Source organism: Chenopodium album, chromosome 24, assembly GCF_948465745.1.
Source record: "Chenopodium album chromosome 24, dcCheAlbu1.1, whole genome shotgun sequence".
Lineage (NCBI taxonomy): Eukaryota > Viridiplantae > Streptophyta > Magnoliopsida > Caryophyllales > Amaranthaceae > Chenopodium > Chenopodium album.
This window is the reverse complement of record NC_137857.1, coordinates 2,503,520-2,528,958: the sequence shown is the minus strand read 5'-3', so window position 1 is coordinate 2,528,958 and position 25,439 is coordinate 2,503,520. Positions and strand designations below refer to the sequence as shown.

General features: G+C 36.3%; 3 protein-coding genes across 3 annotated transcripts; all 3 read left to right on the top strand.

Moving 5' to 3' along the window:
• Nucleotides 1–1,248: 1,248 nt before the first annotated feature.
• LOC145610361 (putative chlorophyll(ide) b reductase NYC1, chloroplastic) lies at nucleotides 1,249–6,700 on the top strand. The gene is made up of 10 exons (XM_081665698.1): nucleotides 1,249–1,741; nucleotides 2,579–2,657; nucleotides 2,757–2,886; nucleotides 3,347–3,421; nucleotides 3,502–3,685; nucleotides 4,269–4,337; nucleotides 4,798–4,937; nucleotides 5,051–5,173; nucleotides 5,650–5,842; nucleotides 6,171–6,700. The coding sequence occupies exons 1-10, from the start codon at nucleotides 1,394–1,396 to the stop codon at nucleotides 6,354–6,356; spliced, it is 1,527 nt and encodes a 508-aa protein (XP_081521824.1). The 5' UTR covers nucleotides 1,249–1,393; the 3' UTR covers nucleotides 6,357–6,700.
• Nucleotides 6,701–12,776: 6,076 nt separating this feature from the next.
• Nucleotides 12,777–17,244, top strand: LOC145612687 (proline-rich receptor-like protein kinase PERK15). Its single transcript, XM_081668005.1, has 8 exons — nucleotides 12,777–13,509; nucleotides 13,860–14,414; nucleotides 14,586–14,672; nucleotides 14,765–14,835; nucleotides 15,054–15,130; nucleotides 15,341–15,488; nucleotides 15,622–15,783; nucleotides 16,658–17,244. The coding sequence occupies exons 1-8, from the start codon at nucleotides 12,861–12,863 to the stop codon at nucleotides 17,027–17,029; spliced, it is 2,121 nt and encodes a 706-aa protein (XP_081524131.1). The 5' UTR covers nucleotides 12,777–12,860; the 3' UTR covers nucleotides 17,030–17,244.
• A 2,791-nt stretch (nucleotides 17,245–20,035) lies between these two features.
• LOC145612686 (proline-rich receptor-like protein kinase PERK8) lies at nucleotides 20,036–25,094 on the top strand. The gene is made up of 8 exons (XM_081668004.1): nucleotides 20,036–20,978; nucleotides 21,892–22,431; nucleotides 22,637–22,723; nucleotides 22,815–22,885; nucleotides 23,126–23,202; nucleotides 23,455–23,605; nucleotides 23,736–23,897; nucleotides 24,584–25,094. The coding sequence occupies exons 1-8, from the start codon at nucleotides 20,036–20,038 to the stop codon at nucleotides 24,827–24,829; spliced, it is 2,277 nt and encodes a 758-aa protein (XP_081524130.1). The 3' UTR covers nucleotides 24,830–25,094.
• Nucleotides 25,095–25,439: the final 345 nt, after the last annotated feature.

The window sequence follows — 25,439 nt, the reverse complement described above, 5'->3', positions numbered from 1 at the left end:
GTCAAACAGCCAAAAAATGTGTTTGGTAATTGGCTTTTTAGTCAGCGAAAAAGCTGGCTTTTAAGCCAAAATGAAAAAGCTGCTTTGAGTAGCTTTTTTGTTGGCTTTTGGCTTGTTGGCCCACAAATTATCTAATAAAAAACCAACAACCAACAATTAATTTACCACACACTTTTATAAACAGCTAGCTTAAACATCCAATTTCAAAAGCCATTATAAACAGCCAAACATTCCAGCTGGTCAAACAAGCCAAGTGAACCAGCCAACAGCCACCGCCAACAGCCATTTGCCAAACAAGGCCAGTGTCTTGTGTCCATCTTCACTATAATGGAATGCATAATTACATTGGACAATATTCAATCCTATTTCAAAACAACTCTATTTCACTCTTGTATAGGTGTGCTATCGATGTTGATATGTTTTCATTGGATTTGGCCTGGGTTAGGTCATGCCCCAAGGAGAACTTCTTATACCGGATACAAGGTCATATGGGCATGTTACCCATGCATGGTCGGCCACGTGGTCATCCACTCTCCGCCACGTAGACACCTGCCACGTGCTTGACATGCAAATCATATGGCTTGGTAATTCTCCTATAAATACCCATGATTTGCTCATTCACAAGGTAGAATCTCTAACACAATACACTATACAGTATACACACACTCTCTTTTTCTCTCTTTACTCTCTTATCTTCTTTCTTATTTACTTAAACTTGAAACTGACTTTATCATCGAAGTCATTATCTCAGAGCAAACCCCAGGATTAGCTAACCCACATTGAAACATTGATTGCGTAGGTTTTTCGCGAGATGATAGGATTTTACTTACCCTACATACAAGTTATAAGAACGTATCTAAAACAACTCTTGTACCATTTATACGTTTGAATTTTAAATTTGACCGATTATACATTATTTTACAGAATCATTCTACTTTCGTTAAAGTGGATATAACGTTTATTATTTACCCCATAGTGGCATACTTATCGATCTATCGTTAGAATTAATAAGTGCAAATAAGTATATTTCATACTTAAAGCGGTAGAGGTGGTTAAGTAAAAATGGAAGTATGTTAACTTACGTGAAGCAAAAGAGGAGGCTAAAGAACATACAAACATTATTGGCTACGTGGAACCATAAAATTACAAATCCAAGCCTTAAGAAACTTTGCTTTAACGTGTGGACATCACACTCTCTTCTTCCCTACCACTCCCCTCTTTCTCTCTCCAATTTACCAGGACTTAGATATTTATCCTCTTCCCTTTTCTTCCTTCTTCTAAGTTCCAAATTTTCACAATTCATTATAATCACAAACTGTATATACAAATACAACAAATTATTTTTTAGCAAGATAACCTAAAAAATTAAAAAGATTCAATCTTTGGCCCAAAAATGGCCACCCTTACAAAAATGGGATCATACCCAGATATCCAATTACCACTCCGACCGGAAATTCGCCGGAAATTGTCGATTCCGGGGAGTTTTCCGGTACTGGGTCTTTCTAGAAAGAGTAGAAGAAGAAGGTGTTGGAAAGTTTGCAGGGGTTTTAAGGAAGAAGGGAGTGATGAGAGTGAGGAGAGAGAAAGGGGAAAAAGGGATTTGAATTTGGTGTTGAAAATTAAAGCGAATGGAAGGGAGATTCGTAGTTCAATTAAGGCAGGAATTGTGAGATTGTGTAAGTTTCCTTCTGGGGATGAGAATAGGGATGCATTAGCTGAGCTTGAGAAGGTTCTTTTCTCGGTATGTTTCTTTTATTACTACCTCCGTTTCATATTATTTGCAACGATAGTCATTTATTACCAGTTACTAAACGGTCATGTTAATTTTTGAATAGTTTTTCTGAAGTTGCATAAGATTTTAGACAACATTTCTGTCAATGAATTTAGCATTAGCACTTTATTAAGCCAACTGATTTGAGATTTGTATAAGAGTTTGGCTTCTTTCAATTGCCATGGTTCTAGGAAATGAATGAAATTATAGAATTTTATTTGGATGGTGATGGTGTTTCTTATATAGGTTTTGTCTTGATGCCAATTTTAATTGTTTTCCTAATATTGGATGTTAAATTGTTAATGTTATTGGGGTTTCTTCAAAAAAATCTTGTTGATCTTCGGATATGAGAACCTTGTTATGATTGCGGTACTTGCATAATTGCATCACCTTTCATTTGTCTAATTGATAATGTATTTTATCATGTACAACGAGTTAGTAAAAACAGATGCTATTAAGATAAATGAAATCATCAAACAAGAATCTAAACGTGGTTCATTAACAATGCGTTAGCTATATCCACTAAGCAAAGGAGAGGAAGTTTTATTGATCTCAAGAAATAAGGATTAAAGAATTAGGCTATGTTAAGTTTAAGGGATCATATGATATTTCCTTATCTAGGTTTGAAAATTAGCCTACCGAGAAAACCATAGTCCACATAACAGATACTACATGCGTGACCATCAAAACCGTTGTGTTGGGTCACTTGGAGTGCCAGATTCAAGGACATAGATTTTGCTGTCTAATTTCTTGGATTTTTTCTTTTCTGGGTTACTGAAGTTTTTTGTTGCTCTTTTATGTACATAGGCTGCTTTACATGTTGGGAGATACATTGTAACCATGATGAGCACGGGCGTTGTTCTGCTAACTGGATTTCAATTGTCAGGTTAGCATTGCGTTTACATGTGATGCTTCTTCCTCACATACCTTAGCTTAGTTCGAGTAATTTCACCGACTGATTATGTTACATTTTCATGATGTAAAGGTGGTGAGATGAATGACTTGATCTGGTATAGCTGGCTTGGAGGGGTTATAATTGGGACTATGGTAGGGGCAAACATGGTTATGGACGAGCATAGCCGAGCTGGTCCAAGGAATGTTGTAATAACTGGGAGGTACTATCTTGATGTTGATGTTCATTATCTCTTTATGCTTGACTTGTTCTTGTGAAGATGGTTAATTTTCTTTTCTGCTTGAGTTGAAACAATGACCTTGGATATGAGAGCGCTTTTAGTGTAATATTGGTTGGCATTGGGACTTTGAGCTCTGTACAAACCCTGCCCTTTGATCAAGAGGAAAATCTTTATTTGCTAAAACCGTCTTCCCAATCATCTTATTTATGTTTTTAAAAGAGAGGATACAACCTACAAAGGCATAACCTATGATCTTATTGTAGAATGGTATTTTTGCTTTTTTTCCTAATGTTGCTTATTGTTTCAATGCTGGCTTTCAATTTTATATGTGGCTAATGGGGTAAAATATTTGTAGTTTTGTTAATTTCAGTGATATTTCTCAAATGTTACTTTAAAGCACTTCTATCTTTGCTTAGTCTTACTCCCACATTACTTGGTGCAGTACTAGAGGACTTGGTAAAGCTCTTGCTAGAGAATTTCTTCTTTCTGGAGACCGAGTGGTTGTGACTTCACGCAGGTTGTATTCTGGAAATTAAGGGTCACCTTTCTTCTCTTTCTTCTTTAACCCAAACTCACATTTCTCTCCCTTGAAGACAGTGCTGATTCAGTAGATGAAACCGTCAAAGAGCTTGAAGAAAATCTAAGGGAATTGGAAGCTGTAAATGGGAAAAGTCAGAGATATGCAAAAGTAGTAGGCGTACCATGTGACGTTTGTGACCCTAATGATGTGAGAAAGCTAGCTGATTTCGCTGTAAATGAACTTGGCTCAGTTGATATTTGGGTGAGTATTACTCAGTATGCATTTTCTCCCAAGGATTTTATGCAGCCTGTAGCACTTTTTCCTTTTCTTCAACCTCACTTGTTTTGGTTGATAATTTTAGCATACGTATTGGTGTTATAGCAGGATAGCTGTGATTTTCAAGTCAGCTAGACACACTCTGATAAATCATTATATAGAGAATGTTGATGTACTCTCTCTAAGAAAATGCGATTCATGGATGCATTAGAAATTATGTACCCTATATTGGTTGTTTATTGGCACAGTTTGAAAGGTCTAGCTAAATAGGCAACCATTATGTCCTCTGCCAATTGAGGTAATTTTGACAACCTAGCTGATTTCAGATGAGATTTCCCTTATCTGGTAGGAATTTTCACTCCTGAACCCTTGGGGAGGATTTCAGTATAGGAGGTTTCCTCCCAGATGACTTGGGTCTAATATACCTATACTGTCCTTGTTCGAAATTCCTTTTATATGTATACCTTTGGCTTAAAATGAAAAAGTACAGTTATCATGCATCCCTCTATCTCAGTACATTATTCATTTCATACAAGTATTTCTATAAACTATCAGTTATACTTGGCAGATAAATAATGCTGGAACAAATAAAGGATTCAGACCCTTGTTGCAGTTCACTGATGAAGATATCAAGCAGGTGTGCATCTACTTTTATTATGCCAGAATTCTTAAAGTGCGAGTATGAGTTTGGTGACTTTGGTCAGTGATCACTGCCAACTTTAAGTTCTCAAAATAATTCTGTTGAAGTTTATCTTCTAGGTTCTGAGCTGTAATATGTCTAATTTTTAAGTAATCTGAAGCCCTATTTCAGTGTTTTTGTCATTTTTGAAAAATGGAATTGATGCATTTTTATGATTGCACATACTCTTATCTAAGTATATATAATAGTCATCTTGGGCCTGTGCTTATTACAATTGGAAAACTGATACATTTAGATGCCTTTTAAAAAAAAATATTTTTGCTTAAATCTTTTCCATGCTTCCAAATTGTGAGAGTGTGCATATCTTATCTGCTCTTATTATCTAGAAACGTGCTGAATCAGGTGACTACTTTTTAAGATCAAAGCTGATCTATTAACACTTTTGGGTTATCTGTAGATTGTATCAACAAACTTAGTTGGGTCTGTAATCTGTACTCGAGAAGCTATGCGGGTAATTACAAGCCAGAAAAAGGGAGGCCACATATTTAACATGGATGGTGCAGGTTCCGGGGGCTCTAGTACCCCTTTGACAGCTGTGTAAGTTGTAATATATATTTCTTCCAGGCCTGAAAGGTTGAGTAAAGCGTAAAACCTTGCTAAGACTTTTGGATCTGTTATTTTAGCTAAAAAAATTCCTATTTTACTAACAGCTATGGATCAACAAAGTGTGGTCTGCGACAGCTTCAATCCTCACTCTTGAAGGAGTGCAGGCGGACCAAGATAGGTGTCCATACAGCGTCACCTGGTATGGTGCTGACAGAGTTACTATTGAGGTAGATGACTCGTTTTTAAGAATCTTCTTTCCAGCAATCTCTACAGTTGCTATCTAAGTGAGCTTGACCATGGTCACAATTTAAAGAATCAAACTTCAATTTGAAAGATTTGAAGTGTACAAAGGATTTTTTTGTGGAAAAACCTCCTCTTTGCTAGAGGAGTAAAAAAAACCATAAAGTTGCACTAGGAATTCAAAGATGCTCAAGCTCCCAAGACCTCACTTTTAATATAAACATACATCTATATATGAAGTAATTATATTCTCCACACTACATACCCATCATGCTTGTCTTTTATGTTTAATGTGTATGGTGTATCCTCCCTACATTGTTGGGCTTTAGAGTTACTCCCTGGTTTTTGGTATAGATGTTATATACACCCGATCTGTTTTGACTTTTGAGACTTGAGAGTACTTTTCCCACATTGACTATGCACTTATTTTTCAACTTATGCATATGACTGTCTGCACCTGCAGTGGCTCCAGTCTGAAGAATAAGCAAATGTTTAACATTATCTGCGAGCTTCCAGAGACTGTTGCTAGATCTTTGGTCCCACGCATGAGGGTTGTGAAAGGCAGCGGAAAGGCCATCAATTACTTGACACCACCCAGAATTTTGCTTGCTCTGGTCACTTCATGGCTAAGACGTGGTCGCTGGTTTGATGATAAGGTATTCCTGATTATTGCATAATCCATGATATTTTAAATGGCTTGAAACTATTGCATTTGTACCTGAGTAGGTCCTGGCCTTGCTAGTAATCACTTGGTAAAATCTGATGGACTTAAAACAGTGGCAGATCCAAAATAAATAATCTATAAATAATAAAAAGTTCTTGATAAAGAAGAGTTGTTTGAGAAACTATGTTACTCGGACTCTTAATGAAGTACTGGAATCAAATCTTCAGCACTCAAACATGGGTTTGGACAGACGCTTCATTCTGGACCTTGGAAGTTTGCTACTTATCCTGAACTAATGTCTCTTACTGCATGTATTACAGGGAAGGGCATTGTACGCAGCTGAAGCTGATCGAATCAGGAATTGGGCAGAGAATCGTACCCGTTTTTCTTTCACTGATGCAATGGAAATGTACACAGAAAACACCTGGGTTTCTGTTTTCTCCCTCTCTGTAGTCTGCGCCTTCATCATACTCTCAAGCACAGGCAGCCCATACCCAGGCACTTGAACAACCAAGTACAAGTCTGAAAGAAGCATCTAAGCAAGCAGGGTAATGCTAGGTTCCCTTAGATAGCTGACAATTATACTAAATACTCTGTGAATAAGCCGTGCTCGATTATAGAACATTCAACATTAACGAATGTATTGAGCTCTCCATTGTAAGAATTTGTATAGAAGTGGAGTGCAGGCTTGATTCAATATATGTTAAATTCTTTGTATGTAAGTTATATTTTAGGACATTTTACAATTTACATGTATAGATATATTACATTGTATTTTCGATGATTATTCTTAAAATGTACTCTTGGTTACTTGCCAATATACAAAGTATTTCGGATGGTTGTATCCTTATTTCCTTGGGTTTCTTTTGCGTTATTGCCTTAAAACATATTACTCCCTCTAATCCAAAATGAATGCATCATTTTTACCCTAGATCACGGGGATATGAGATGGGGAATGATACTACTACTATACTACATCAACCTCATCATGATTCGTCGTGTTGTACTTTGGACTTACGAGCAGTGAATTCTGATTACATACCACTTATTTAATAATCGCAATCTAAGAGCATATCATATAATGTAAGCTCACCTTAAATGGGATTGCTTCTTTCAAAATTCCAAAATCGAACCTACCAAAGAAGATTATCTAATTATTTGGGACAAATATTCTAACGTTAACAATTTCAACGCAAATGGAAAGGGAGGAAGGTACAGCGCATATGCCGTCGATAACTAACATGTGCAAGAATATACAAATTGAGCTTTAATTTCAGAACATGTAACACCGGCAAATCCCAATAAATACTTAGTATGCGGTATGTCTTTATTATTGCCATATTCTTATAATCGTAATTGTTTACTCATTTAATTTGTGGTTTTGATTTATACACCTATGAGGCTCTAGCTCTCTACTTGACTACTTGTAAAGCCGTACTAGCAAGCTATAACGTCTACAAGTATCACATACTATTTTAAATTGTTACGGTTGTTACAGAGTATTACTAAATTATATCAAACCCATAATTATTAGAAGTGAGATGATGTAATAAATTTCAAATAAAATGAGTAAGATCTTATATTTCAAAGTAGCACGTATCAATCACACCAACGAGACGATTCCAAAAGTTCAAGCAAGGAAATGTTAAAACAAGGAACCCTTTACGATGGGGTCGCCGATGACTGCGCATAAACAAAAATCGTGCATAAGAAGCAAGAAATTGACCCAAAACCAAAAACCATGTAATTTGGCCTAGCTAAGATATTTTTGTTGCATTAAAGAGAAGTCATAATTGTAGGCTTACTATGTGGGACTTGAGTGCATGTGTTTATTCCCTCCAACTTGGTAATTTGGTCTTGACCTTTTCACAAATTTGTTTCTTGTATTGTATTGCTTAGGCTTATCCATGTTTCATTGGACAACAATTTACATATTCTTTGTTACCCATCATATACTCCACTCCACTCCATAATCCTTGTCATTTTCTAATGTAACTTTTACATTGTGTAGATAAAAACACGTCAAAATGTGATTGACAATAAGTGTACTAAGGGCCTGTTCATGTTTACTTAATTTCAGTTCAGTTCAGTTCAGTTCAGCTCCAATCAGTTCAGTTCAGTTCAACTCTTAATTTCCCTCTCACATAAAATATTCATTTCAGCTTAATTCAGTTCAGTTCAGTTCAGTTCCAATCAGTTCAGTTCAGTTCAATTCAGCTCCAATCAGTTCAGTTCAGTTCAGTTCAGTTCAGCTCAATTCAGTAAATGTGAACATGCCCTAAGTGCCTAGTATTGTTTAATTAAGACTTTAAGTATATATTCTATTTACATTTAGCAATTACAGTTATCAATAATCACGGTTGTGAAAAATAGCTTAGGCGTAATGTTTTGTGGTGGTAGTATCATACAAGTACCCCTTATGAGAAAAATATAAAGAATCGTTTTATACAATGATACTCATATACATCTTAATAGTATTATTAGAAAGAACCAACAAAATTTACATGAGTCGGCAAATTATCCATGATCTATCCAAATGTAGTTTTACACCCTCTTGATTTATCTCATTCACACATATATTTGTGATGATTAAAAGGAAATGTGATTCATAATTATCAGAATATGATATAAACATATATCTTTAATCAATATCGTTATTTTGTTTAATTTCTAGCCATCATCATTGAATATTGCCCAATTGTGGTTTGTTACCTGCAATTAAAGATCAAAAGAAACATAAAAGGGGTCCATTGTCCATGTTAGGCTCTATTCTAATTGGAATCTTTCTTTGAACTTTGAAGGCATGCTATAATTGAATACTACTATTCTACTATATATTTTCATACAGTTTAATCAAGGACTAACCAGCCTGTTCTAAGTCATACATGTTTACTCCTGTCAAAAAAAAAAAAAAAAAAAGGCATACATGTTTACATTTTACTAATTTCCTTGACATTAAATGTGGCAACAGAAACATAATATACAAGTAATAATATAACCAAGATTTGTTTTAAGATTTCAACAATAATACAGTAATAAATAAATTCTTCTTGACTAGTGGATATGTTTACACAGTGATACACATTATATTATTATTTGATTATTTCATATTATTGATGTAGATTAAATTAAAAAGACTTTTCCCTAATTCCCTTGCAAAAAATAAAAAAATAAAATAATAGGCATTTCCCAAAAAAAATTCACAATTTTTATTTTGCATGGTTCTTCGATTTGGTCGTCTAACCATTTGTAATTTTCTCCATTCATCTTCTGCACATTATAAGGACTAAACTACTCCTTTTTTTTTTTTTTTTTTTTTTTTTTTTTTTTGTGTGACAAGCATTATAAGGACTAAACTAAATAGTGCATGCATGGCAAATTAGGAGCAAAGTAGAAAAATTAGTAATATTGACCATAACAAGGCATGGACATGCTATTCTTCACTACTTACCTCCTATTGAAATGAAAATTTCTCAACTTAGCAATGGGTATGTTAGGTATATAGTTATATACAAAGTATGAGATATAATACTCAAATATCATAATATATTATATACATAGTTATATACAAAGTATGAGATATAATACTCAAATATCATAATATATTATATACACAATTTTTAAATAGGATCAGCTATTTGTTACGAGCACTAAACCACCAACAATCAATAATAAGTTTAGGTCCTATTTAATTTTTATACTTAATCAATTAGAGTTGTCGAGTGACCTCTCTTACAATAAGGTGGTTCCGCCCCTGATTATGAGAATTTGGTAACATGGTACCCAATATAAGCTATTGTAAGAATTGCATTTTTATGTGTGTGCCAACTAACTTCCAATTTCTTTGGGTTACGTTGTGCTCAAATAAAAACATCAACTACTCTATATTAGGCCATGTTCTTTTGAGTTTCTTGGCAGAGCAGAGCAGGACAGGGCAGAATAGATTTCAGCAAAGCACATTTGAGCTTCCACACATTGCAAAGCAGATTTCAGCAGAGTTGAGCAGAGCAATACATAACAGCTCAGAAGAACAGGACCTCATTTAGTCTATTTTTGTACATTTTAGTATGCCTATTTTGTCCACCTTTAAATAACCTTTAGCTCGTATAATATAACATGTTTACACGGTTAGCTACTCGCATTAGGTAAATTATGATTAATTCTAACATTATATATTTATATTTATATTAATGATATTGTAATAGTGTTGTACTACAAATAACACTTAGCAATAGGCACACGTCAAATTAGCTAGGAACACACTAGCATTTACGATCTAATATAAGTACTTTTTTTAGGCATCTAATATAAGTACTTAATATTATATAAAATCAAATTATAAATATGTTTAGTGATTTTTATATTATATGCATAAAAAGCTGTTCTTCATTTTTAAAAAGCTTGACCAAACGCTTTACGCACCAAAATGTACTCCGTATAAGATTAATTAGCTATTTATTTATCCAGCTGTTAGTTGATTGCCGGATCTTTGCTTTGCTTTACTTAACCACCACTGCTAGACTAGCTAACAATAAGCCAGCCATAGGCCAACGGTAACATGAATTGCTAATTTATATTTTATGGTTCCTAAATTATAACCAATAGTTTTATTTATTTTTCTAACCTAACTTTTGACCTCAATTACTAAATAAATAATGTTACTAAGCGTTACTTTCATCATAGAACAATATTTTTCTTGTATCATATTGTTCGTCTTCTAGCGAAAGATCCATATGAATATGACATCCATGATCCATCCACTCCCTAGCTAGGTAACACCGCAATTTTTGCAACTTATTGGTTTTGAAAATCTTAGCATTGTTTAGTTGAATTGTGGAGTAATATACAAATGTGTACCATTTTCATTGGTTCTCTTTGTAGAGTGATTGAGTAGTAATTTACTAATTTTAAATGTTTCAATGTAGATAAAAAATATTTTATAGAATAATCAACACTGTTACTTAAGTTGGATCAAATACTAATATACTATATATAATGTAAAATAGGTCGAGGAATTTAAATACTCGATTTAAAGAATATATACTCGTATATAACATTACATACCCTTGTAGTATGTATGCAACAGCCCCGTTCCTATAAATTTATGGGCCCTAGGCATAATGTAAGAAAAGGGCCCCTTACGTAAACAAATTTTTTTACACGCAATAGCTTTATATATAAGACAATGAAAGTAACTTAAATTATTTGAATAATAAGTCTCCAAACACAATACTAGAGTAATAACTTTGCATAATATTTCGGTAATTGAATAAATATGAAACGGTGTAACTAAAAAGATTAATATTTTGAAACAGATACTCATAAAATCGGAAGATTAGAAGAAGAGGTTATATTGCATAATTATCTCCACCTAATTGACATCTAAGTAATTTAATATTAATTGCTAACTAAATGCATTTATTATCTTTTTTAAAAGTAGCTTATTTTTTAACGAGTAAAAACTACAGTTTAGATAGTTTAAATTCTACAGCTATGCAAATTGATTTTTTTTTTGAATTTTTGGGCCCTTTCTGGCGTGGGCCCTAGGCGGTCGCACTCGAGGCCTACCCCTCCGGGCCGGCCCTGGCATGCAACATAACAAAATAATTTCATTTACATGTAACATTTTTGGTTTTGATATTTTCAAAAGGAAATAAATACGTGGTTGTATAGTGTATGCGTAGATTATGCTAGGATTCTAGGAATAATATAAATGTGTATGTAGAAGTATCCAAAATTATGCTAATTGTTTATGTACGTTGAATTTAAATGAATTCTACTTGAAGCTTTTGTTGTCGTTCATATTTGGCATATGTGCTACATATGTAGCTAGCTATCAGCATAACTTTAAGGAGGAATGAAGGGTTAAGCTATCAACCTCCATTTCCATGCCCACTTCGAGGAAAAAGTGGTGTATCTTTTTTGTATAGGATTCCAACCGTTTTCGCATTATCATGTTATTCATGAAGTGTTTTCAAGCAAACCATGGTAAGAGTAGCGTTAGCACAAATTATTGTAAGATTTTGGGAATATTTTAGGTGGAAATTTATAAGCTATAAAAATAAAAGTTGATTAATTCATTCTTTCAAAAAAAAAAAAAAAAGTTGATTAATTCATTAAGATAGGATAACAAATAAAAAGACGAGTAATTTCATTAAAGTCTAATAAAGTTCAATAAGATAATGATTGATAAGTTTAGATAAGATAGGAAAAACACTAGTGTTATGTCTAAATAAGATGTTAAAAAAAACATATTTTTGATTTTAAAAGGACAACGATCACAATTTCACAATATGATACAATGTTTTATTCTATCTCATTTAAGACTTCTCAAATCATTATGTAACTAAAAGTAAAGACGATCTTTTACAACCAACGAAAAGCGTACTTTTATTCGCTACTTGCTAGTGATCAATCCATGACATGGTACAAATGAAATACTTGTATGTGCCAACACAAAAACAATTATTCGTAAGAGTAACAAACACGCATATGTATTGATGTAAACACCTTCACGAGAACACCATTATGAATTTAAGGATGGCTTAATTACAATTAAATGCTCACAAATGAATCCACCGTACCTATAAGCAATAAGCATTGGGTTTGGCTTAATTACAACTTAAAACATCACCCACTGGCCACTACAACTATAACACCAGATAAGGTAACAAATAAATCAAAGATGATTGAAGAAAATTTCCACTTAAACGCGTTGAATAATGAGAAACAAAAAAACACGGCAGTACAACTATTATTACCACATCCATAATCAACAAAGAAATTAGGCAATTTTACCCTTAAAAAACATTAGTATTTCGCGTGGGCCACCCGTGTGGGTCCCACATTTTATTCATTTTCTCTCTCCTCCCATGTGCAGTGTGAAATACCCTCTCTCTCTCTCCTCTGTAAAAGCAACACACTCAGCAACTTTAAACTCTAAAATTCTCATTTTCTCTCTCTTCTTCCCACTTTTTTCTCTCTCTACTTAGCTCTTGTTTTCTTCTACAATGTCGTCGCCGGCGCCGGCGACGTCTCCTCCGGCGACTAACACCACCACTCCTCCTCCGGCACCTTCTACTACTCCACCACCAACCGCCGCTCCTCCTCCTACTACTACGCCTTCCCCTTCTCCTCCTGCTCCTCCGCCGTCTACTCCGGCGACTTCTCCTCCTCCTACTCCGGCGACCTCTCCTCCTCCGACGTCACCGTCTACTCCGGCGACTTCTCCTCCTCCTACGACGTCGTCTCCTGCTCCTCCTACTGATACCCCTTCACCCCCTGCTCCCCCCGGTGACACCCCTTCTCCTCCTTCACCTCCTTCCGGCGGTGGTGGTGGAGGTGGTAGGTCGTCTCCTGCTACGCCTTCTGGTGGCGGGTCACCTTCGCCTCCTTCGCGGTCTTCTGGGTCGGGATCAACTCCTTCTTCGGGCTCATCACCGGGCTCGAGTTCGGGTTCGGGTTCGGGTTCAGGTGGGGGTAATGGAATATCGACGGGAACTGTAGTAGGGATAGCAATTGCAGGAGTGGTGGTACTGGTGGTTTTGAGTATAATTTGTGTTTGTTGTGCTAAAAAGAAGAAGAAGAGAAGAAGAGATGAGTATGGTGGTGAAGGTTATTATATTCCTCCTCCACCTCCTCATACCATTGGTCCTAAAGGTATTATTTCTTTGATTTCTTGATTTGTTTTTGTGTAATTTGATTTAATTTGGTTGAATTCTTTGACTGGATCTTTGGATGAACATTTCTATTTTGGGTGTAATTTGAGTTCAATTCATTTGATTTGAAGGGTTTTGATTTGGGGTATTTGTAATGTTTGTAGATTGGATTGGATTGAATTAGATCTGGATGTATTGATTTTGAGTGTTTTTTACATTATTTGAATTTGAGTGTTTGTATGTAAATGCATGTTTATTGATTTTTTGTAGATTAAGTTTTATGATTTGGTATGATCTTTTGGTGCATTTATGGTGTTGTTTTTGATTGTGATGTTGTGTTGTTAATGTTAGATGGTCCATATGCTGTTCAAGCACAGCAGTGGCAGCAGAATTATCCTCCACCAGTTGAGCATTATCAGGTGCCGAAACCCCCTCCACCGCCTGCGGCCCCGCAACGGCCGCCTAGACCTCCTTCCCCCCAACCCCCACCACCACCACCACCTGCACCGTTTATGAGTAGTGGTGGAGGTTCAGGATCCAGCTTTGGGTCTGAAAACCCGCTTCCACCGCCTTCCCCTGGACTTTCACTTGGGTTTGTAAAGAGTCCCTTCTCTTATGAGGAGTTGGCAATGGCTACTAATGGGTTCTCTGAGGACAACCTCCTGGGCCAAGGTGGTTTTGGGTATGTCCACAAGGGTATCCTTCCTAATGGTAAGGAAGTTGCTGTTAAGTCTCTTAAAGCTGGTAGTGGACAGGGAGAGCGCGAATTCCAGGCAGAAGTTGAAATCATCAGCCGAGTCCATCACAAACATCTTGTTTCTTTGGTTGGATATTGCATTACTGGTGCACATAGGTTGCTGGTTTACGAGTTTGTTCCAAACGGTACCATGGAGTTCCATCTTCATGGTAAGCTTATTGCCTTTAGTTCTCTGCTTTATTAATATGTATCTGCATTGTCTCTCTATAATTGTACTCACTGCCAGCATTGGTATAAGGTATAACACTTCTTTTGGCTTCTATGCTTATAAGTAATGATTGACATTGGTCTGATTGAAATTTTAAATTGTCTCATTGCAGGTAAAGGGCAGCCTACAATGGAATGGCCTACAAGACTGAGGATTGCCCTTGGAGCTGCAAAAGGATTGGCGTATTTGCATGAGGATTGTGAGTTATCTTGTATTAATAGCTTTTTCCTTATGTACCAGTGTTGACAATCAACTACAAGTTTATTAATTCTATTCTGTCTGCTTCTGTAGGCCATCCGAAAATTATTCATCGGGATATTAAAGCTGCCAATATTCTTCTGGATAACAAGTTTGAGGCAATGGTGAGTTTGCATAATCAATAATTTGATTTGGTCATTGGGTTGAGTTTCAACTTGATCAATACCCTCTTCTCCGAGCATTAGCATACCAGTAGTCATTACTCCAGAGCTCACTCGATTTTGTCCTGCTTGGATGAACTTCTGCAATTAAATCATTAATTATTATTTTAATTTTTGTTATCGTGAATTTTACTTATGTGCTCTTGTTTTCATTTATTTAGGTTGCAGATTTTGGACTGGCAAAGTTGTCTTCGGACGTCAATACTCATATATCCACTCGTGTAATGGGGACCTTCGGGTATGTTTTACACTGTTATCCTTGCATTTTCTGCTCCTTGTAGATACCGCTAATTAAATATTTGAGGATGGAGTGTTTCATGCACAATCCTTTCATATCCTTGTGTATGCAGTTATGCACTAAAAATTGAATCCTCTGACTTGTCATTGCATCAAGTTGGAACAACTGAACAAGTGCTTACTGAGTTTCTTTTATGTATGTCATTTCTAGATACCTGGCCCCTGAGTACGCTTCAAGTGGGAAACTTACAGATAAATCTGATGTTTTCTCCTTTGGAGTAATGCTTCTGGAATTGATTACTGGTCGACGGCCTGTTGACCCAACAAATGCTTACATGGACGACAGTTTAGTTGATTGGGTATGCAGTTTCTCCTTACATAGAGGTTCTTATTGTATTCATCTTGTTGCCTATGAATTTTTTTTTTCTCTAATCAACCTGACAATTGATGAGATAGATCAGAGAAGAAATAAGCCTTATCTGTTGTCTGCAGGCAAGACCTTTGCTGACAAGAGCTCTGGAAGAAAATAACTTTGATTCTCTTGTTGATCCACGTCTGCAAAACAATTTTAACCCCAATGAAATGGCCCGCATGGTCGCCTGTGCTGCTGCTTCTGTCCGACACTCCGCACGACGCCGACCTCGAATGAGCCAGGTAAACAGATGATACTCTTCAGTGGAAGGCAATTAAATTTGATATGCAAAATTTTGAGAAGCTGTGCATTTTTTATAAAAAGACTTGAGAAAAACGTGGAACTAAAGGCAATTACTGAGCTTGATGAGTTTGCTGAATTGGTGACCTAATCTTCAATTCAAATTGTTTAGGAGATGATTTCTATTGAGGGTTTTATGTTAGATTATTTTTTAAAACTGTTTAGGAGATGATTATAATCTAGGAACATATCCCAGTTCTGCTGTTTAATTACTAACAGTCTAACACCCACAACTTGCGACCTGGTATTGCCACCAAGTGCTGACATGCAATACTTTATGCCTTTGCATTAGTTATTGATTAATACTGGCAATGAAAATTTTAAAATTTACAAATTCTGTGAACTTGACATTTGGGCAAGTTTATGGATTACTTAGTATTTTAGACAGGCAGACAGAAGCTCTCCACCTTACCAAAAGTGGATAATAACATAAGTAATCCTCAAGGACAAAGACTTCTAGAGTGCATTTGATGATTTGGTAGACTTTTCGCACTACTTAATGTATGTGGATTGTGAGTATGAATGATTCATGACAGTTGCTTGTAGAGTTTGTACTGAATGGGCTTGAAAGCGAATTGTAAGCAAGTGGGAAACATAACTGGGATATTATCAAACTATAATTCCTATGTTGACATAATTAATTGGCATTTCGTAAGCAATACCGTACATTTGTTGGGCTTCTTGTTTTATACACTTGTTAATTCTATCAATTTTTTTTTTTTTTCAAAAATAAAATAAAAATTGAGCTCGTTCTTTGCCCTCATAAAAAGTAGGGTATGATGATTCTGATAAATTATTTTTACCTGACATGAACAGGTTGTTAGAGCTTTGGAAGGAGAAGTGTCTCTATCCGATCTAAATGAAGGAATAAGACCTGGACACAGTTCAATCTACAGCTCCTACGGAAGCTCAGATTATGATACCTCCCAATACAAGGATGACATGAAGAAATTCAGACAAATGGCTCTTCAAAGCACAGAGTATGGCAGCAGTGAGTATGGTGGGACAACCAGCGAGTATGGCATGTACCCATCTGGTTCAAGTAGCGAAGCCCAAAGTCGTCAAACGACCCGAGAGATGAAAGGAGATAGTAAAGGTTTCAGCGAAGGCCAAAGCCGCCAAACTACTCGAGAGATGGAGATGGGAAAGATGAAAGGAGATAGTAGAGGTTTTAGTGGAAGCTCTTGATGCAAAGATTCTTGGATCATTGCTTCCTGTAAAGAAAGACCCTGATGTGAAAAGGAAAATTAATTGTTTTATATATTAGTGCGAGTGAAGTGATTCTAACACAATTTTTTCGTTTTTTTTTGGCATTCTTTTAACTTGCAGTGGAATGATTGGTTTTCACCTCAATGTATTTACTATTGCTTTTACAGAGAGATAACATACTACATCTTGGGCAATTCTTTTGTATAATGATTTTGGTTTTGTTTGGCTCAATTGTGAATATTATTATGACATCTTCATAACACTTTTTTCAATGGCCATTGTAACGATCATGAACCCCATGCAAAGTTTCATTAAACGTAGATAATACAAACGAACTTTGATCTCAAATTTTGGATACCATCTAAGGACATAAGCTTTGACCAAGTGCCTCGAGGCCATTAACACAGTTACATAACTTCCATTCACATTGAGTTGTATTCTCAGAGAAATTTGATGCCTTAGCTTTAACATCGATCTTGCAATTCATATGCAACTCCTTTAGTTGCAACAGTTTGACTAATGGAGGAAGTAAAGTAAAGTACCAGAAAAACTATGTAGACTTGTACATACTGGGTAAATTCTTCCAAGTATGGTTACAACTTTAAAGGCCCATACTCCTTAGAATCATTGAACCAAAGCCCATACCTTGAAGTGGACTACTTCATTTTCATAAACATTAATGGTGGTTTTGTAGACTAGAGTTCTAGACCATGGGGTTTTTTGAGCGGCTGCCTACGCCCTATACGGCAGTTGTTATAATTAGCCCATCAATTTTAGTTAAACATACCTCATTATCTTGACTCTTGAGGGCTTGAATTATTTCTTTTTGGACAATACAAGTATTGTTGGAGTGACTTATTCCTTGAAGATCATATTTTGCTGTCTCATATGACTATAAGACGGTCTTATTCAAGACTTGTTCTCTTGTTGTGTTTATTATAACATGAACTACTTAGTAGTAATAATTAAGTAGATGTACTTGGTAAGAAGTTTAATCTTTTACAATTTGCACTTGTTTAAATTATGGCTAAAATTGTTGATGTATGTAGTTTGGTTTGGATAAGTAACTAGACTAGGGGTGCTTATCGAGCAAGTCGAGTCGAGCACCCCACGAGCTAAGGGGTGCTCGACTCGACTCGAAAACTTTTTACATATGCTCAACTCGTGCTCGCTAAAGTTTCGAGCTAATAAAACCTGCTTGACTCGTACTCGTGAAAGTTTCGAGTTAAATCGAGTAGCTCACGATCTGCTCGTTAAAGCTTTGGCCCTTCTATAATTATATGTCTTTATCTATTTTTGTTCACTCTATATTGTTTCTTTTTATATACTCGTATATTCTTTTGATAATATATATTAACACTTATTAAGTATCAAACTTGTTTAAACACTATAACTTTGTTTGTAAATTCTATATACGTGGTATTAATAAAATTTTATTATCGAGTTGCTCACGAGCTTATCTAGTCGAGTTAGAGATTGCTCAACTCGTGCTCGTGAACATCTCAAATTGAGTTGAACTCGAGTCGAGTTTTGACCGAGTCAAGTTCGAATTGCTCGCGAGTTGCTCAACTCAATTAGCACCCCTAAACAAGACTATGAAAGTGCTTTAAAACAATAAATTGAGGAGTGACACAATATAATGTTAAACTAACCTAAGTGCATTCAAACTAAACAAAATTAATCAAAGCTAATGAGCTCAATTGAGGTGTAAGCAAGTGATAAAATTAAAGCCAAATGGGTAGCAATGTCAGTGGGGCGGATATGGGTCACGATTTAGGGGTTCTTGGGCGGAAATGGGGATAAAAACTTAGAATTAACCAAATTAGAAAACACTAACCAAACTCACCACACCATTATACCGTTGCTGTTGAAACCCAACTTCCACACTTTCCCTCTTTTTTATCTGGAAAAAAACCGCCAAATTTCCTCGACATTTTTCTGTCTCATACTCTGCTACATCAACATGAACATCACCTTAATAGAATCGCCAGATGAAATCATCGATTCCGATGGAGCGAGCAATTCGCATTGCGAGGGGAGAGAAATTCAATTAGGGCTTGACTGCTTGACACAGCAATTGAAGAAGGTAACCTGGTATACTTTCAACCTAGAATTCGCTAATTTTTCTCATATATTATATGCTTTGATTTAATTCGCTAATTTTTAAGTTATTTCAATATGAACTAGGGTTGGTGTAATCATCAAAGTTGGCAAGTTGAATTTGACAGACATTTATTTTGTTTTAATTTGATTATTTGAATTAACATGAATTAGGGTTGGTATAGTCATGGGAGTCACTATTGATATATTGGAGGGCACGAATATATGATATAGTTTTGATTTCTTAATTCTTGTTACTTGTATGAATTTGAATTGGTAATGATTATAGAAGAGAGAGAGATGAAGAAGAACAAATTATAAAAAAATGGGGAGTTGAATTGATGTTCTAGTTGACTTTCTGAGTTGCCAGACTAATTATTTCAGGAGATTATTAAACATCCGGAATAATTGTGATTTATTCAATCTATATGATCTGGGGTTTTTTGGTTTTATTATTGTATATTTACATGTGTATGAATAAATAAAACTCGGCTGTTCGAAGATGGCGGTTTGATTGAAGGTGTGGAAACAGCTTTATCTAGCTAGCTAATTCATGACATGCAAGGATGTTTTGAGGTTTTTATTTGTTTAATGATAGGGGTAAGACAATAGGACTTGTTCAGATATGACATAGTGAGCACGTTTTGGTTACTGGGAGATGGATTCTGTCTAAGTAATAGTTGATTAATTTATGCAATAACTGTCTCGAATTGGAAAATAAGGGGGAAGCCTGCATAATGATGCTTATGTTTGAAAAAACTGTAAGAGAATCAAATTGATTCATTGTTCTCTATTCAAGAGGAAAGTAAAGGAGTTCCTTCCTCTCCTCTTTTTTCTTCCTGTTTGACATTGCTGGTACTGAATAGTTTTGGTTAGATTTAAGAAATGTCGTCGCCAACACCTGCAGTTATTGAAACCCCACTAACACCTCCGCCACCTGAAACTCCACCTCCTCCACCTGAAACTCCGCCTCCTCCACCTGAAACTCCGCCTCCTCCACCTGAAACTCCGCCTCCGCCACCTGAAACTCCGCCTCCACCACCTGAAACTCCGCCTCCAAGCCCACCACCTGAAACTCCACCTCCAAGCCCACCACCTGAAACTCCACCTCCAAGCCCACCACCAGTTGTTCCTGCAGTCCCTCCAACTCCAATTGCTCCCCCTCCAAGCCCACCACCAAGTCCTCCTCTGACACCACCACCGTCTCCGCCACCTGCAACCCCACCTCCCCAGCCTCCACCTCCAAGCCCATCACCTCCACCTCCAACTCCAAGCCCGTCACCTCCACCTCCAACTCCTAGTCCGTCACCTCCACCACCAGCTCCAACATCAAGCCCGTCACCTCCACCTCCAAGCCCATCGCCTTCACCGCCAGCCCCGGTCCCTCAGACTCCACCTCCAAATTCATCGACACCACCACCTACAACCCCAGCTCCTCAGACTCCTCCTCCAAGCCCTTCTCTTTCCCCTCCTAGCCCATCTCCTTCTCCTCCTCCCCCTACAAGTACCGCACCTTCCCCAATAACACCACCAGCTCCAATTCTTAGCCCACCTCCATCATCAACACCTGAAACTCCACCCTTTTCTCCACCAATTATATCTCCAAGCCCTCCATCTCCTAATTTGAATCCATCAAAGCCTCCACCGTCTTCACCTGCTATTCCTCCTCCACCTAGCTCATCAACTCATACACAAACCGGTCTTATTGTAGGTGTCGCAATAGGGGGTGTGATAGTACTGGCTGTGTTTGGCCTGCTGTGGATGCTCTTTGCTAGGAGGAAGAAAAGGCAGGATTCACATGGTGGAGAGGGATATTACTTACCTCCAGGTTTGTTTCTATATATTATATGGTTACAAATCTTACAATACTTGTTTTCCTTATTCCTCTTTCGAATCTTGATAATTCCTAATAATTTTATTGGATTGTCAATTCTTAATTTTTTATGGTTTGCCATTGGCTAAGGTCGTCCTTATTGAGTTAATATTATGGGGTGAGATTCTGAATTGAGACTGTAGATGCTTAAGCATTTGAACTAGAGTAACGGAAATTCTGCAATATCATATGAGCTCCATGGCGAAGGTTTCAAAATAGTATAGAATGTTTCAAAAATGTATAAATCGATTGTATGATTTGTATCCTATCTTTTCAGTTCTATATGAGTTCTGCAGTTCATTTTAATAATACGCAATTATTTTGATTGGAATTGTTTTTTTATCCCAACAGAATATTAAGTAGGTCTTCTGCAGTTCCTTAATATAGATAAAAGAAACCTCTTTTCGTATTTAATAGCTTAAGATCATTTATTCTTTTGCAGGCCTTTACAATATAGGAGTTTTCTTTCCTCCTATTTACTGCTGAATTTGAAGAAAGAAAAAAGTTTATTAATCTCAACGAGTTTAAAAGTTTTGTATTTCACATGCTATCATTCCATCTTCATGATATTACAAAATAAGTTGTAGGATTGGGGTGTTAAAAATAGTATTGGCAAAAGGCCAAAATATAGTTAAAATGGCATGTTTCTCTTGATTCACTTACGTCTTGATCAACTTTACAATAATTTACTACTTGTTGGAAAGATTGTTTGACGTTTTTTAGCAACCATGTACTCCTTTTTCTCACATAAATAGTCACATTGAAACCTATGCTTATATTAACTCTTCCAGGAAGAGGATTAAGAATGAAAATTTTATTGTGCTACTCTTGCTGATTTTATTGTATATCATGAATATATATTTGATAGGTGGATTTTATCAAGGGCCAGCACAACCTGGGCAACATAGTAATCCCCAGTCAACTGAACATTATTCAATGTCCAAGCCATCTTCTATAACACTGGCTGCTGTACCATCAAGATCGAATTCTTCAACAGCTCAACCAATTTCTACAAACGGCAGTGGATCTTTCTGGTCTCCCAGTTCTGGGCCTGAGAACTCAATTCCACCATCTTCGCAGGGCATGGTATTAGGAAATTCATCGAGTTCCTTTTCTTATGAAGAGCTTTCTGTTGCTACCGATGGCTTTGCAAGCAAAAATCTCCTTGGACAAGGTGGTTTTGGATATGTCCATAAAGGAATCCTTCCAACTGGGAAAATAGTAGCTGTCAAATCACTCAAAGCTGATAGTGGGCAGGGAGAGCGTGAATTTCAGGCAGAAGTGGAGACTATTAGCCGAGTGCACCACAAGCATCTTGTGTCATTGGTTGGATACTGTGTCACTGGTCCCCAGAAATTGCTGGTTTATGAATTTCTTCCAAATAAAACCATGGAGTTCCATTTGCATGGTTAGTTTGTCACTCTTTCTGACACTTTACTACCTCTGAAGACCCCCTTATATGGATGCTATGGTCACAATTATTTGAATATTATATTTTTTGGGCTTCCCTTTTAAACATATGTAATCATCAACAATATATGACACTCAAGTAGTTTTGTAAGTCCTTTGTCTCAGAGTAGTTCTTCAATCTAATAAGAAAAATTGCATTGCAGGAAAGGGACAACCTGTTATGGATTGGCCTACAAGGCTGAAGATTGCTATTGGTTCTGCAAAAGGATTGGCATATCTGCATGAGGACTGTAAGCCTTTCTTCTTTCCAACCCCTGGCTGTACACATTAATGCTCTGATTTTGTTTGAACTACTATCTGAAGATGTGCTTACTTCTGCAGGTCATCCTAAAATAATTCATAGGGATATTAAAGCAGCTAATATCCTTCTGGATTTCAAGTTTGAGGCATTGGTAAGCTTATAATTGGTAGTAGTCAGGGTTCAGGCTTCACCCCGTGTTAGTTTTTTTATTTCTGCCTTAGATGATGTTGCTCCTTTATTTAAGAAGGACTAGAAGGTTTTTCCAATGACTCAATGTCATTGCTGTAATGATAATTAGACCTTGACTTGTTACTGTATGAGATAAAACTGACTTCATTCTACAGCTAGTCAGATTCCTCTTAGATTTATTGAATTTTTTTTCCTCATTCAGGTTGCTGATTTTGGACTGGCAAAGTTTACTTCTGATGCTAATACTCATGTATCCACCCGAGTTATGGGAACTTTTGGGTAATGGCTAGCGTTTTATCAAATTTTGTATAATTTTTCTGTCTGATTGTTATCTAGCTGATATAAATGATTTGTTGGTCCTTTATTACCTAATGTTAATTTACTGAGGTTGGGTTTAGGTGACTCGATTATATCATTCTGATGTTTAATTGAGTGTGATCTTCTGTACATTGTTTTATAAGAGTGAACAGTGTAACAATAGGAGGAACCTAACATAGTGGCTTCATTTTCTTTTCTCTCTAATACTTGTAGGTACCTGGCTCCAGAGTATGCTAACTCAGGAAAGCTCACTGAGAAGAGTGATGTTTTCTCTTTTGGAGTTTTGCTTTTGGAATTAATTACAGGTCGTCGCCCAGTTGACTACTCATCAAATTCTGAGATGGAGGACAGTTTGGTGGACTGGGTAAATTTTCAATTTACTTATCTGGAAATAGATTCATCATGATATAAGAATTATTTTCCCTTTGCTTTTGTGCATTAAGGGTGGTGCAACAGGATCATTAGAAAGCTAACTAATTTTATTTCCATTACAGTCTAGACCACTACTTTCAAAAGCTGTGCAAGATGGAATCTTTGATTCTTTAGTTGATTCACGGCTAGGAAACAATTATGACTATGTAGAAATGGGCTCCATGATTACTTGTGCTGCTTCTTGTGTGCGTCATTCAGCGAAACGCAGACCACGGATGAGCCAGGTAACATTCTACTAAACTCTGGGATATTTTCCACAAATTTTGGATAGCCTATTCGGTTTACTTTGAAGTCCAATTGGAGGTGTTTTCTGATTGTATAGCAAGCTTTAATGGATTCAACTTATACAGTATCAAGCTGAACTAAAAGACATGAAATAAAATGTATCTTATTTTTTGTGTGCTTGATATTTTATGGATTTGACTTGTGTGGAAAAGAGAGACAATGTATAGAAGCAACATTACTCCAAATAACGGTATTTTAAAGACTGTCCTGAAGAAGGGATGTCTTGATACTTGAGTGTGTGGATTCTATTGTTTGAGGTGATGGGAAGGGATGCTAGCTGAGAGACTCTCACCTCCATTAATTTTTGTTGCTATTTGAAGTAGACCTCTAAGTTCTGTTATAATTCGAAGTGCAACTTTCCTGAAACAACTGAATTTGAGTGCTCTTAATATGTATGAATTAATCACTACTCCCAAATCCCAAGATTTGATCAACTTCTGCAAACCACATTGGAGCCTTCTTTTTCATATTGCCACATTGGAGCCTTCTCTTTCATATTGCCACATTGGAGTTTTTCTCATACCAGAAATGCACCCATCATTTTGCTAACTTTAATAGGTATGCTATTCCTCATGCTGCCTTATCAATAGATTCTCACGGTGTTCATTATGTCATTTTTGAACAGGTTGTTCGCGCGCTAGAAGGAAATCTTTCACTATCTGATCTCAATGACGGTGTTAAGCCAGGATTTAGCTCATCTCTTGATTCTGCTGACATGGATAGTGGTGTGGAAGATGATAAGAAATTCAGGAAGCTGGTATATCTAAGTGAAGAGTATGGTACCAACGAGTTTAATAGGACACGAAGTGAGTTCAGTGATGGCGGAATATCAAGCAGTGAGATGCAGCGCCATTCACAAAGACATGCCTGAATGGAGGTTACTGACCACTTTATCCTGAGATTTTTTAACTTGATTTTGATTCGAATATGAGTATATAATTTTTTTTTTTTTTCCAACTTGCCCCATTGGCCATTGATGTACCTATTTATTTGTTTATTTATTCAACCTGTAATTTGTACTTACTATTGCCCACCATGAAAATTCATGGACAAAGCCGGGCAGCTTCTGTTTAGTGATGTATTAACACGAATTTGGAGTCCCAAGATTTTACTAAATGAAATTACCCTAATTTTATAGTTTGAGATGCTATTAGTGAGTGAAACTCCATTTGCAGATCCTGATTTGGTGAATTCCCAATCCAGAATAAAGCCACCATTTCGTTTTCGGAGTCGATTCCTAACTTTGTTTATCCTTTGAAATGATCATGTCATTCATGTCTTGATATAAAGAACCAATCCAACAAGAAATTACTATGAAAAAGAGAAAAAAAAAAAAAAAAAAAAGCTGTTGTAATATTCAGTACAAGTAACTAGGTTCTATCATATATTCATATGTACGAATGTACTATGTATAAAATTATCAGTTCAAAATCAATTTTCATCATTTGGGAAAAAAAGTGTTTTAATCTGTACAAGTAGAA